Raw genomic sequence first — 14,101 nt, forward strand, 5'->3', positions numbered from 1 at the left:
TTCCTGACTGCCCTCCGGGACCCCTGCCCCATCCAACCCCTCTGACCGCCCTGCCCCCTATCGACACCCCCGCCCCCTGACCACCACCCCGAACTCCCCTGCCCTTTATCCACACACCCCCCTTACCGTGCTACCTGGAGCACCGGTGGCTGGCGGCACTACAGCCGTGCCACCCAGTGCACCAGGTCAGGCCACAGCTCTGCAACTGTGCTGCCCGGCCACCCAGAGCATTGCACCGGTGGCACGGTACGCTGAGACTGCGGGGGAGGGGCTGGGGACTAGCCCCCAGGCCAGGATCTCAGGGGCTGAGCAGGAGGGTCCCGTGGGCCGGATGCGGCCCGTGGGCCGTGGTTTGCCCACCTCTCTTGTAGCTGCTTCCACGACTTTACATTGACTACCCAGGCATTTTAGGCTTCACAGTGATACACAGAGTGACATTCCTGGAATATTTTATATGCTAATCATTTTTGAATAGTGCATTATTTGTTCAAACAATTCTCAGTAATATACTCAAGAAAATATAATTAATTAGTCTGTGCACAAACTATTATTAAACCTATGTAGTACCGGATTTCTCCCTCTTACAGGTCAAGAAATGAACTCAACCTTACATATGCCACCAATGCTTATATCTTGAATAGGATCTCTCAATTATTTGTAAATTAATACGATACACAGGAAAATACAAACTGGAACTTCGGAGTGGCCAAAACAGCCAGGTTGAAAGGATGAGTAAACCCTAAGTTTATTGTCATAGTTCACATTAGCAGCTCTCACTCCAACTGACGAACAATTCATGTCACAGCAGCAAGGCTGCAGCTACCAGGCTTGGCACAGGCTCCTGCTCTCCACCATCTGGCAGCCTGGCAACACATTCCTCCAGGATCAAAGAAGAAGCAGCTCTTGGCAGTTACCTCCATGCTGTGGAGTGGTGGTGAAACACTCCAAATGTCACAAAATTTAAATAAAGAAATATAGCAGACAACTAACATTTCAAAGTGCAGCAGGCACTCCAATACCAGGGGTCACCGTTTTGCCTAACGGCCCTGGTAGCACCAGCCACACTGCTGTCACAGACGTTCCAGACTAGCAGCAGGGAGAGCTAATAGCAACGAACAACTACGATGATAGTTACTTTCCATTAAAATAGATTTCTTGATAGAGGAAAATGTGGTGTAAATGGGATCATCAGGGTACTGATCAAAGCTATCAGCCACACATAAGCACAATGGTGTAAAATAAAAGTGGATCAAGTTTAACTTTTTTCTGTTTTGTTAGTTTGTACAACAGCCATAACATGAATTGGTCTCTAAGGTGCCACAAGTACTCCTTTTCTTTTAACATGAACTTAGTACATTTTTTTATGGTGTTAATATTCCCTGTTTAACAGCTGCTCATATCAAGAATTTACATATTAAGAAATGCTCAAATAGGCTTTAACACTATGAACCACAGTATAAGAGTCCCCAAATGTAGAGTAAAGACACACCTGAATCCATAGGGTCTGTACCTTACATGGCTCTCTATACATCCAAAGTCTCCTACTTCTCTTTTCTTGAGCAGGTCCTGCAGCAGTGTGCTCTCCACCCACCTTTCACCCTGGCCCTCTAGGTCATTAGGCCCCTGCCCATCCCAACAAGCCACCTGAATAGGCTGAATACCATCCAGCTGGTCTGTCTCCGAACGGCACCCAGAAAACATCTGTACACATACTTCATACCATCCACTTCCTCGCCCTTATGTCCTGCCCCAACACCAAGTTCCAGGACCTGCTGACACCTGAGGAGGGTGAGGAACCTCGGTGGACCAGCCTGTACCCCACTCCGGTATCACGGCTTGCTGAGGATATTAGTTGATGGCTCCTCCATGGAGCCATAAGTACAGGCATGTATTTGGCATTATTTACGAACTCCCAACACCTGTTCTTTTTGCGGTGAGAGGAAGACTCTGGCACGCATTTAACATAGAGTACATCAGGCTGTAGTCCCTCTTCCGGCTCCTCCAGAACCTCTTACTTCACTTTCCCTCTCACTTGTTTATCCTAGCACATCCTAGCCGCAGCGCCACAAAAAGTCACGAGACCTCCTCATCAACCTCCTCTTGGTACTGGCCAAGATGGCCAACCATCATACCAGGAGGAAGAAACTGGATGGCAGGTGCTCTGCTACTGTGGGACCTATTTCTGGTTCCTTGTCCAATCATGTCCCCAGGCAGAGTTCCTCTGGATAGTGTCCACTGACTCCTCAGACACCTTTGAGGAGCATAGGGAATTGTTGAGGGATTCTCTGCTTGGGCTCCTCCTCTGGATCCTTAACTTTGAACCTTTAAGTTTCACTCCTGTCTCTTTCTTAACCCCCATTTGTTATCCTTAATATTTAATTGTGGCCTGGGTTCAATGACCCCTTTCCTTTGGTTTAGGGAGCAAGCCTTTGGCTTTGAGTGGGCTTAGGCCTACCGTCTCCCAGCAACCACAGTAAGTACACGCCCAAGAAGTCCCTCCCCACTCTACACTGCTGTTTTTAGCAGTGTAGTATCCTGCTGCCAGAGTCTTTGCCGCAGCAGGAAACGCTCAGGCAGCGGGGAGGCAGTGGGAAAAGGCTTTGGCAGGGGGAGCTGCTGGGGCATTTCCCTGCTGCTGCCCCCCTGCCAGAGCCTTTCACTGAAGCCTGTAGCTACACAGCGCCCTACATGCTGCTGCTAGTGAGATGCTGGGTAGACATAGCCTAAAAGGCTTTTGAATATATCATTATGTTTGGCACAATTGTCAGTTTTCACTTGGGTAGCAGGGGCATTGCAGTTCAAGAGAGATGAACTTAGGAAGTTTTGGCAACACCTATCTCCATTATTACAAGCTACAGCTATTACTTTTTCCATTCATGAACACCAAATCATTTTAAAGCAAGTACGTGTTTTGCCTTAATTGTCCAAAGTGGTTCCTCTGAAACTTTCCTTTGTCAACATATTCAGACATGAGTAAAAACAGTAACATCTCAATAGGTAAATACAACACATAAAAGAGATACTTACGAAGCTAAGAGTTCTAGAGCAACAAGCTTGTCTTTACTAAAGGTGAAGCAGTTAAGAATATTAACCACTTTTGATGCTGGAACAGCTACCATTTTCTGACAACAAAAGAAGGGAAAATAAAAAATAAGACAGTATACTTATTTTTAGTACAGTATGTAACTTTAAAATCTTCATTATCAGGAATTTCAATAAACAATTAATCATCTTACACTCTCTGGGGAACAGTATTCTTAAGTGCTAAATGCTGAATACATAACAGAACCCCAATTCTGGCAAACTGTATGCTACTGCAAAACGTTTACATTAATTAGTCATAATTACCAAGAACTAAATTATTCCCTGGGATATATGGTACAGAAACAGTAAAATCAAGATACTCCCGATAGAAGCAGAGAGTAAGAGAAGCTACATAGCATGATGCCATCAGAAGAAAAAGAGGCGAAGAAGAAAGCACACAGATTATAAACTATGCCCATGCGATGGGAATATAGATGTGGTTATGGAAATTAAGGGCAGAGGAAACAGGCGGAGACAAGGATTGCTCCATGAAAACATACATGTTGTAAAGCCTTCATTGCCTTTAGTTGTGGTTCAGCCCAAGAAAAGTATCTCAGTAATTCAACAATCTGAAACAGAAAAACCTACAGTTCACCTCTTATATATACACATATGTTTTGCTGACAATGTTAAATATCTTTGCGGCCACTCTAGTCATTGAGTGTGGTGGCATTTTGCTAAGCACTGTGTGCATATATAGGTGATAGCTGATCAGGAATTATTACACAACAGTATCAGTCATTAGCCAGGATGGGCAGGGATGGTGTCCCTAGCCTCTGTTTGCCAGAAGCTAGGAATGGATGACAGGGAATGGATCACATTTGATGATTATCTGTTCTGTTCATTCCCTCTGGGGCACCTGATATTGGCCAGTGTCTGAAGACAGGATACCTGGCTAGATGGACCTTTGGTCTGACCCAGTATGGAGGTTCTTATCCAGTGTATTTTTTGTTTTATCTAATTCCTTAAAACCCCATCGGGTAGCAAGGTAGATTTTTAGGTAATTATTTAAAATAAACATATTTTATAGTCTTCTTTTCATATACACAAATACCTGATCAAATATCACACATGCTAGAGTATTATACACTTTTAAAAAAGAAGCCTTAGAGAAGATTATAATCATTTAGTTTAAAACAATAGCATCCAAATTTATACACACACACACACACACACATATATATATACACACATACATACACATACACATACACACACACACACACAGAAAAACCCATAACATTATTTTACCTAGCACCAAAGTAACAGTCTTTATTTTCTAAGCTTATAAGTAAAGACAGGTTCAAAATATTCCATCATCATTAAGGTTCCGATTTCCATGATAATTAACTGTAGATAATTCCCTCTCACACGCTAAGAGCAAAAATCTGATCTCTATTAATTGGTAAAAATCTGGACCCCATTATTATGTTACTCCAGATTAAAACTGGCGTAACAAAGAATTTATCACAAATCTCCTAAATTAGTAGAAAGACAACTAGTGAAATCTGACCTGGCTTTGCATAGTAGGAGGAATTGTCTTTGTACATGAATGTATAGAGTGAATCCTGAATTTTAATTTTTCCATAAATACATAGCCATATGTTGAATATTATTACCTGTTCACTAGAGAAGTATCCATGCACATATTCTATAGCTTTTAATTTGTATTCAGTCAACACAGCCTAAAAGACAAAGAAAGGCATTTAGTTGACAAAAGAACAATTAAAACATACCAGCTTCAGGACAAATGTATTCAAGAGAAAAACATATCTAATCTCACAAAAGTTTGCATCAATTACACTGAAATATTTCTATACCACAGAATACTCCTTGAACAATTATGTGAATATTTTCAAGTGGAGGGAGATTTAAAATAAATAAATAAGATGAACTTCTTAATAAAAAGAAACTAACAAAGTAAAAGAGTTTACCATATCTCTGTTTAGGTTCAGACTGGAAGAATACCATAATGCTCCTCCTTTCAAGCTTTAGATACACTGGCTTTAATATTGTCTCTCTAATGGCTCTTGAAACCAAGAGATGGCAGTTAATTACTTCAAACTGCAGCTTATATATATTCCTATTTAAGGCACTTAGTTGTATATCTTGCTTTAGTTACTTTTATGAAAAATCTAGACACACTCATTCTGGGCATTTCTTGGGGACAGGCTGCTAGAAATATAAAGGTGATGATAACTAAAATTATGGTCATGAAAGTTAGCTCTAGAAAATGATGTGATTCTCCTGTCACACATGTTTAATACACACTTGTACAAAACATATGGAAGCAGAGTGGCACAGTGGTTAGGGAACTGGACTGGTACTTAGGAGATTGGTTCTATTCCACCTTCTGCCACTGATCTGCTGTAAGACCTTGGACAAATCACTTCATCCTTCTGTGCCTCTGTTTGGCCATCTATAAAAGGGGGATGATACTTACCTCCTTTATAAAATACTTTGAGATTCGCAGGTGAAAAATCACTACATAAGAGCAGTTATAATAATTAGGCCAGGTCTTGGGGTCACGTATGAGCAAAGGGTGCTTTAACTACTCCAAAGGTCCAAAACTAAAAACATATTCAGTGATCATCATTGCATGAGGGTGTCGCAACCTTAGGTAGACAATCCTGGGGCAAGTTATGCTATCTTTAGGGCCCGCACAAAGAAACTGCACTAGACTGACCCATTATTTCTATATTAGATGTTTTTTGATACGATGATATCTGTTAGATGTCCAAGCTTACGGCCCGTAACAAGATCTTCAAACTAGAGGCAATATTATTTCAGTGCATTCCTACCTAGCAAACATAACTATTCTGTTGTGAAACTCAACAATCAAGTTGTTAAATCTAACTTAACCATAACAAAAATAATCACTCTGGTTTTATCCCCTCTAGAAGTCAAGGAAAAGGTAGAAAGGAAAAGAACTCTCTCTTTGTGTACAGTATGTAGCCTCCTTCCCCCCACCCCCTCCAGCTCAGGCCTCTAGGGACTACAACATTAGTAAATGCTCTCTCTGTACCATACCACTCTAGTATGATCAAGCTATTTATAAACAAAATTCATCTCTACCCATAAAGTTGGGACTAAATAACGGCATTCTTACTGAACTCCTAAATTCCTATTCCTCTGCTTCCATTTAAAAAGTTATTTCCAGAAATCAAGACATCATCATAACATGTGGTATGTTTAGAGGAAGTGAAATGGGCTGCAGACCTTAGAATGATACCAGTATCTCTTTTTTGTTTGTTTGTTTGTTTTTAAAAGATTCTGGGAGATTCTTATTTACTGTGTCCAAATATCCAGGAAGATCGCATAAAATTTTAAGATATTACACATCTATACACTTCTGAAAAACCTTGTTTCAGAATTTTATTCAAAATACACAGTTCTGAACTTGTTCCCAGTACTTTGTTTTTATTTACAATAGAACCCACAATGTCCTAGGAGCTGTACAACCAGTCAAAAAAGGTCTGTGCTTGAAGGAGTTTAGTCTCGGGACAGAAACAGACTGGCAAGGAAAGAGAGGTCAGGGGAAAGGTCAGGAGTCACTGTAAGTAGCTCCGCAGAAGTGGTTCTTTCAAAGGGACCTAAATGAGGAGTTTAAAAGCCTTGTGGATGGTCATATGGATAGCGGGCTGTACGGAAGAAGGCAGAGAAATGGTTGTGTAATAAGACAAATGGGTCAACCAGGCTGAGAGCACTAGACGAGTGGAGATTGGCAACATGAAACTTCACAGAGAAGAAAAGTTACGTAGAGATTTACAGGAGGTGACAAGAAGCTTAATTTTAATGCAATAGCAGATGGGGGACCAGTGGAGGGATTCAAAGGAAAGAGTTATCTGATCAAATACATGTGTTCCAGAGTGCAGTGATGAGATTCTGAACCAAAAGGTTTGGCTGCAGGGATGGAAATGAACAGAACGGAATTTGAAGGTTCTGAGAAGGCAGCAGCAGGAGGATTCGGATATGGCCTTAATATGCAAGAGAGCAAAAGAAGTCAAACAGTCACAAGATTATAGGCCTGAGAAATGGCGGGCATGTTGCTGATAGTCATGAAGAACTTCTGTTTTGGGCATATTCAATTGGAGACGACAAAACATCCAAGGAGAGATATATGATTGGAGAGAAGGAGTTAGTGGCAAAGCTATATCTACAAGTCATCAGCATAAAGATAATGTCTTGTGTCATGTGAGCCAATGACTAAGATCGCTTCTTTAAAAGGACTGAACAGTTTTATAAGGAACAATACATTAGTTTGTGTTTTCAGAGATTGCAGGTAAATGCTCAGGTATGTCTATACTACAAATTACTTCGGTATAATTTACATCACTCAGTGGTGTGAATAATCCACATCCCTGCCCGATATAAGTTATACCGACCTTAGCACTGGTGTGGACAGCGCTATGTCGGCAGGAGAACTTCTTCTGCCTACGTAGCTACTGCCTTTCACGGAAGCAGGAGTTATTAAGATGACCAGCTCAGAGTGTCTTCACCAGAAATGCTGCAACGGCGCAGCTGCACCACTGCAGCTGCTGTAGTGTAGACAGAGCCTCAGACACATAGCACAGTTGCTCAAGTTCTTTTCCAGTTAGAAATAAGATACTCAAGTTATAGCTCAAGCATTAGATTGTTTCCTTAATTACACCCCAGCACTTGGAAGCTGGCATTCTAAAGCCACAACTCTTTGGGGAAAAGAAAAAAAATATCAGTGATATTGTTTCAGCTTTAGACTAGCAGTCAATGCTGCACATTGGTAACTCCCCTTGAAAACAAAAGAAACTGAAAGGATATATTCAGGGAAAGAATTAAGTGATATTCATGCCAAAATAGCTTGCTGTTCAATTACAGATCACATTTTAAATTATTTATTTCCAGTTTCATAATAAAAGGATACAAGAATTATTTGTCACTGTGGTACAGACCTGGTCTTAAAATTTTTACACAAGTGGTTCTAGTCAGTCAATGGGCCTACTCATCAATAATTTACTAGAAAGGGACTTGGATTGTAGGTACAGTACTAACAAGAAAAAGTGGTAACCTTTCCTTCAGTCACATGTTTAGAGCGAAGTTGTTAACAGTCTGAGTAACAACAGCATGATAAAACTTGCATTTAAGGTATTTTAAGTTAGACCAAAAAGCAGCTGGTATCTCTAAAATATAACTCAGAAATCTGAACTTTATTTAATGGAAGGCTATGAAATTAATTCTGACAGAAAATTTTACGCTATTGTTACAAGTAGTAGAAGACACCTAAAACACTACAGGAAGCTGAGGTTTCCTTTAGTTTCATCCAGATAGAAAGAATAGTAAATATGGCAGGCGACCAGCTTGGCTTCACAGTGAAATCCTTGCTGATCTTAAACACAAAAAAGAGGCTTACAAGAAGTGGAAGATTGGACAAATGACCAGGGATGAGTATATAAATATTGCTCGGGCATGTAGGAATGGAATCAGGAAGGCTAAATCACACCTGGAGTTGCAGCTAGCGAGGAATGTTAAGAGTAACAAGAAGGGTTTCTTCAGGTATGTTGGCAATAAGAAGAAAGCCAAGGAAAGTGTGGGCCCCTTACTAAATGAGGAAGGCAACCTAGTGACAGAGGATGTGGAAAAAGCTAGTGTACTCAATGCTTTTTTTGCCTCTGTCTTCATGAACAAGGTCAGCTCCCAGACTACTGCACTGGGCAGCACAGCATGGGGAGGAGGTGGCCAGCCCTCTGTGAAGGAAGAAGTGATTCGGGACTATTTAGAAAAGCTGGACGTGCACAAGTCCATGGGGCCGGATGCGTTGCATCCGAGAGTGCGAAAGGAATTGGCGGATGTGGTTGCAGAGCCATTGGCCATTATCTTTGAAATCTCATGGCGATCGGGAGAAGTCCCGGAAGACTGGAAAAAGGCTAATGTAGTGCCAATCTTTAAAAAAGGGAAGAAGGAGGATCCTGGGAACTATAGGCTGGTCAGCCTCACCTCAGTCCCCGGAAAAATCATGGAGCATGTCCTCAAATAATCAATTCTGAAGCACTTAGAGGAGAGGAAAGTGATCAGGAACAGTCAGCATGGATTCACCAAGGGAAAGTCATGCCTGACTAATCTAATTGCCTTCTATGATGAGATAACTGGTTCTGTGGATGAAGGGAAAGCAGTGGACGTGTTATTCCTCGACTTTAGCAAAGCTTTTGACACGGTCTCCCACAGTATTCTTGTCAGCAAGTTAAAGAAGTATGGGCTGGATAGATGCACTACAAGGTGGGTAGAAAGTTGGCTAGATTGTCGGGCTCAACGGGTAGTGATCAATGGCTCCATGTCTAGTTGGCAGCCGGTATCTAGCGGAGTGCCCCAAGGGTCGGTCCTGGGGCCAGTTTTGTTCAATATCTTTGTTAATGATCTGGAGGATGGCGTAGATTGCACCCTCTGCAAGTTTGCAGATGACACTAAACTGGGAGGAGTGGCAGATACGCTGGAGGGGAGGGATAGGATACAGAGGGACCTAGACAAATTGGAGGATTGGGCCAAAAGAAATCTGATGAGGTTCAACAAGGACAAGTGCAGAGTCCTGCACTTAGGATGGAAGAATCCAATGCACAGCTACAGACTAGGGACTGAATGGCTAGGCAGCAGTTCTGCAGAGAAGGACCTAGGGGTGACAGTGGACGAGAAGCTGGGTATGAGTCAACAGTGTGCCCTTGTTGCCAAGAAGGCCAATGGCATTTTGGGGTGTATAAGTAGGGGCATTGCCAGCAGATCGAGGGACGTGATCGTTCCCCTTTATTCGACATTGGTGAGGCCTCATCTGGAGTACTGTGTCCAGTTTTGGGCCCCACACTACAAGAAGGATGGGGATAAATTGGAGAGAGTCCAGCGAAGGGCAACAAAAATGATTAGGGGACTGGAACACATGAGTTATGAGGAGAGGCTGAGGGAACTGGGATTGTTTAGTCTACGGAAGAGAAGAACGAGGGGGGATTTGATAGCTGCTTTTAACTACAGATAGCAGATGTCAGGACAAGGAGTAATGGTCTCAAGTTGCAGTGGGGGAGGTTTAGGTTGGATATTAGGAAAAACTTTTTCACTAGGAGGGTGGTGAAACACTGGAATGCGTTACCTACGGAGGTGGTGGAATCCCCTTCCTTAGAAGCTTTTAAGGTCAGGCTTGACAAAGCCCTAGCTGCGATGATTTAGTTGGGATTGGTCCTGCTCTGGGCAGGGGGTTGGACTAGATGGCCTCCAGAGGTCCCTTCCAACTCTGTTATTCTATGATTCTATGAGTTGCCATAAACCTTTTACATAATGAAAAGCAGAGAGAACATATTTTAAAAACAACAAAATAAAATTGCAAAAATTGACATGGGAATTCAGGGAGAGACACAGTATCTGAAACTACTTTCAATACATTTTTAAAGTTGACTAGATTTCAAGTTCACCCTGAATACTTAGTTTCTCTCTCATATACATATATACCACTTCACTATTTTTACAGTGCCTTCAATACTAGGATCTGAAATCACTTACATATCATGAGTTAAGACTCACAAACATATCTAATGTTGGGAAGTGTTAATCCCATTTTACAGACTGGGAAATGGAGGCAAACAAGTTATGCAATTCATTCATCATCACTGTCATTAGCTCTGCAGAACATTCCAGTAGAACATTTCAGGCTAGCGGTTTGTCAGACAAGAAAACGTTTAACCTACTTTTAAAGATTAGAGACCCAAATTTAATTTAACCAACCAGTAAGTTATTTTTAAAATTGCACTTTTTATGAATTTCTTCTTTTATCATTGATCAAAAGTATTTGCTGGGGAAGATTTAGCCTCATATCCATAATAAGTATTTAATGTCACTAGCACTCAGTAAAATTTTATTTTCAAAGTATTATATCCTCTAAAAGAATTATGGTTTCAAGATTAACAAAATTTTTTTTAAAAAATGCCAGTTTAGGCAGGGCCTTTGACTAATGGGATAACAAATTAATTCAATGTGTGATTAACTTTTAGGGGTGTTCTTTTAAGATACTGAATTAATTTTACTTGAAATCAAAAATTTTATTTAAACGTGGATGTTGCTGCCACTTTACAAACAACTCAATTCTAAACGGAACACCTATGATGTAAAAATGTATGTTAAAGAGAAAGTGTGGGAAACAGATCAAAATAAGATGTATTACATATAAAGACAAATACATGTCAGTGTTAGTCAAATTCCACATGAAATAGTAGCAGTATTTAACTTTCCAACTATCTTCTATCCCATGAATTTTTAGCATAATACAACTTTATAAACATATTTCCTAAATCTGGTCAAGGAAGAAAATGATGCAAATTTAAAATATACCTAAGATAAATGGGTCATTTTGGTGTTCCTTAAATCTTCATCACATCTGGGATGAGAATACAAGCTTTAGAACTGGCTAGTCCATTTAAACAACTTAAAGTTAGCCAGTATCAAACATAAATGTTTTGATAGCGCATGATCCAGTTTAATATTAAAATGCCTGCCAGTTTTCTGAGCAAATGAAAAGTGTTCGAAAACTTGTTCATACATGATCAAAAGTCAGGGAGGGATTACGCATACTTTTTAAAAAAAGTACAAAATGCAAAATATAGCATTAATTTTGAAACCTTTATAATATGTTGAACTTCCCTAACACCTTTCATCTAAGAATCTCACGGTATTTTACAGACATGAACGAACTAAGTCTCATAGCATGCCTCGTTCCATGTAAAGACTGAGGAAACCTGAGGCTTCAAGAGACTGAGGGACTTGTCTACACTTACCGGGGAATCCACACATGGTAATTGATGCATCGGCGGTCGATTTAGCATGTCTAGTGAAGACCCGCTAAATTGACTGCAGATCGCTCTCCCGTCAACTCCTGTACCCCACCTGAACGAGAAGGGCAAGGGGAGTCGATGTGAGAGCATCTTCCATCGTGAGAGCATCTTCTGTCAACATAGCATAGTGTGGACCCCACGGTAAGTAGATATAAGTACATCAACTTTAGCTATATGAATAACGTAGCTGAAATTTTGTAACTTAGATCGATCTCCCCCCGTAGCGTAGACAAGGCCTAAGTAACTAGATAGAGACTGCACAGGAACTCTAGAACAGCAAGAAAATCAAAGCAGGTCTGCTGTCTTTCACTCTCATGCCTTAACTATACAATGTAATATATGCTACTTACAAGTCCAGAACAAAATAATTTAGAACAGTGATTTTTAACCTGTGGTCCTCTGAGCTTGGGGGTCCGCTGACTATATCTAAGAGGTCCATGAAAAGTTGTCAACATGCATCCAATGAAGCGAGCTGTAGCTCACGAAAGCTTATGCTCAAATAAATTGGTCAGTCTCTAAGGTGCCACAAGTGCTCCTTTTCTTTTTGCGGATACAGACTAAGGACGGCTGCTACTCTGAAACTTACAACAGTGGTTTTCAACATGTGGTCCACAGACCCCTGGAGGTCTGCAGACTAAGATTTCCACCTCATTTGAAAATTTTTACAGGTCTGCAAATGAAGAAAGGTTGAAACCCACTTTTTAAAAAATCTATTATACATTTATATTTTTAACCTTTTATGAACTATTCAAGTTTCAACACAATCTCATGAGATGTAATCTCTCTGTCATGAGGAATGCAGATGGAAGCAAACATGCCACACAAGATGAATCTCGACTAAATTTGGTTTACATTCAGCAAAAACTAGTAAGTCTTATCACCGTATCATTCTGCTCTTTGAAGAGCGGGCAATAATTTGACTTTTACTGCCTTCCAGAAGTAACAACAATTAAGGCAAACAGTGGTTAACTAACTGTACTCCAGCAAGGAGTTTTGCATTTACACAATTAAACCAAAAATGTAAAAAGATAAGTTACCTTTCTAATTTCATCAAGCACGGTCTCAAATGATTTCTTATCCATCTTTACTTGTTCATCCAATGCAGATTTTTATTTAAAGAAAAAATACATCCAGGCCAGACTCTTTACTGCAGAAGTGTCTTTTTTATTGTAGAAGAAAAGCACGGGAAAGAGACACTTTACAGAGCTGAAAAAAATCCGTTGACACGCTCAATAAGAAAAAGGGTCAGGGCAGGGGATGCGACACTTCTGGACAGCGGTGCGGATTTCAGTCACAATATAAATGCTTGGTCCAATGCACTGTTCAGCAGGAGACGGGGATTAACGCTCCCTGCCTCGGAACTGGCACACTGAAGGGGGGGAAAGAGTTACATGGTTTTGTGAGGACGGGGAGAGAAAGGGGACGAAGAAGAAACAAGGGGAGCAGGGGGCAGTAGAAAGGGGGGTGGGACGCGGGGCAGCGCCTGGCTCAGGTGCCGCCGGGGACACGGGGCGATAGGGCTGTGCAACTGCCTCAGCCTCTTGCCGCTCCCGTCAGCGCGCGGCCCTCAGGCCCGGCAGCCCCCGGGCTCCGCCGCTGCCCATCGCCAGCAAAGCTCCCCGGCTCTTTGTTACCAGCAGCAACAAAAGCCACGGCACTGCCGCGATGGGCGGGGGAGGCCGCCAGGGAAACGGCCCCGGCTCAGAACCTGGCACGGCCAACCCTCAGCCCGGGGCCGTCGCCGCCACCAGTGAGCTGTAGAGCGCCCTGCCCAAGCAATAACCATCAGCGACGAGGTTTCTCCTCGCCACTGGGGTCCACAATATCCATGAATCGCACCCCGATGACATCATCAACCTGCGTCCATTGTATCTCTCCGACGACCCCTCATGCGGCAGAAACCCCAACAGAAGTTGACTGAGCAGAATGCCTGAATCCGAGCGGAATGGTCTCTCGTCTCTCTCTTGCAGCGATCAGAACCCCAGCTACTGTGATCCTAGCATCCTGCCGAAAGGCCTGCTATCGAGTGTTTAAAGATTCCTGGATACCGAACATTGTTGTCCTGCGCTCAGGCACTCAAGTAGACAACCCCAAAGGCGAGCAACAGGGTATAAAAAATTGCGAGGGAGGCCTGACCGCACCGTCTCCGCGTCTGAAGTCACGTGACTGACACACGCCCA

The 14,101-nt window shown here is 42.0% G+C and overlaps 1 protein-coding gene across 2 annotated transcripts in view; it reads right to left on the reverse strand.

Annotated features, from left to right (window-relative positions):
• PROSER1 (proline and serine rich 1) overlaps window positions 1–14,098 on the reverse strand; it is a 32,122-nt gene extending 18,024 nt beyond the window's left edge. The window contains exons 1-5 of one of the 2 annotated variants that reach the window (XM_048848494.2): window positions 13,761–14,098; window positions 12,959–13,290; window positions 4,704–4,769; window positions 3,585–3,653; window positions 3,028–3,122 (exon numbers count right to left, since the gene is read on the reverse strand). In XM_048848494.2, coding sequence (XP_048704451.2) covers window positions 3,028–3,122; window positions 3,585–3,653; window positions 4,704–4,769; window positions 12,959–13,003 — 275 coding nt within the window. In that variant the 5' untranslated portion in view covers window positions 13,004–13,290; window positions 13,761–14,098. Of the gene's footprint in view, window positions 1–3,027; window positions 3,123–3,584; window positions 3,654–4,703; window positions 4,770–12,958 lie in introns of both variants that reach the window. The other variant, XM_075128152.1, reaches the window with a different exon arrangement.
• Window positions 14,099–14,101: the final 3 nt, after the last annotated feature.

The sequence above is a fragment of the Caretta caretta genome, chromosome 1 (genome assembly GCF_965140235.1).
Source record: "Caretta caretta isolate rCarCar2 chromosome 1, rCarCar1.hap1, whole genome shotgun sequence".
Classification (NCBI taxonomy): domain Eukaryota; kingdom Metazoa; phylum Chordata; order Testudines; family Cheloniidae; genus Caretta; species Caretta caretta.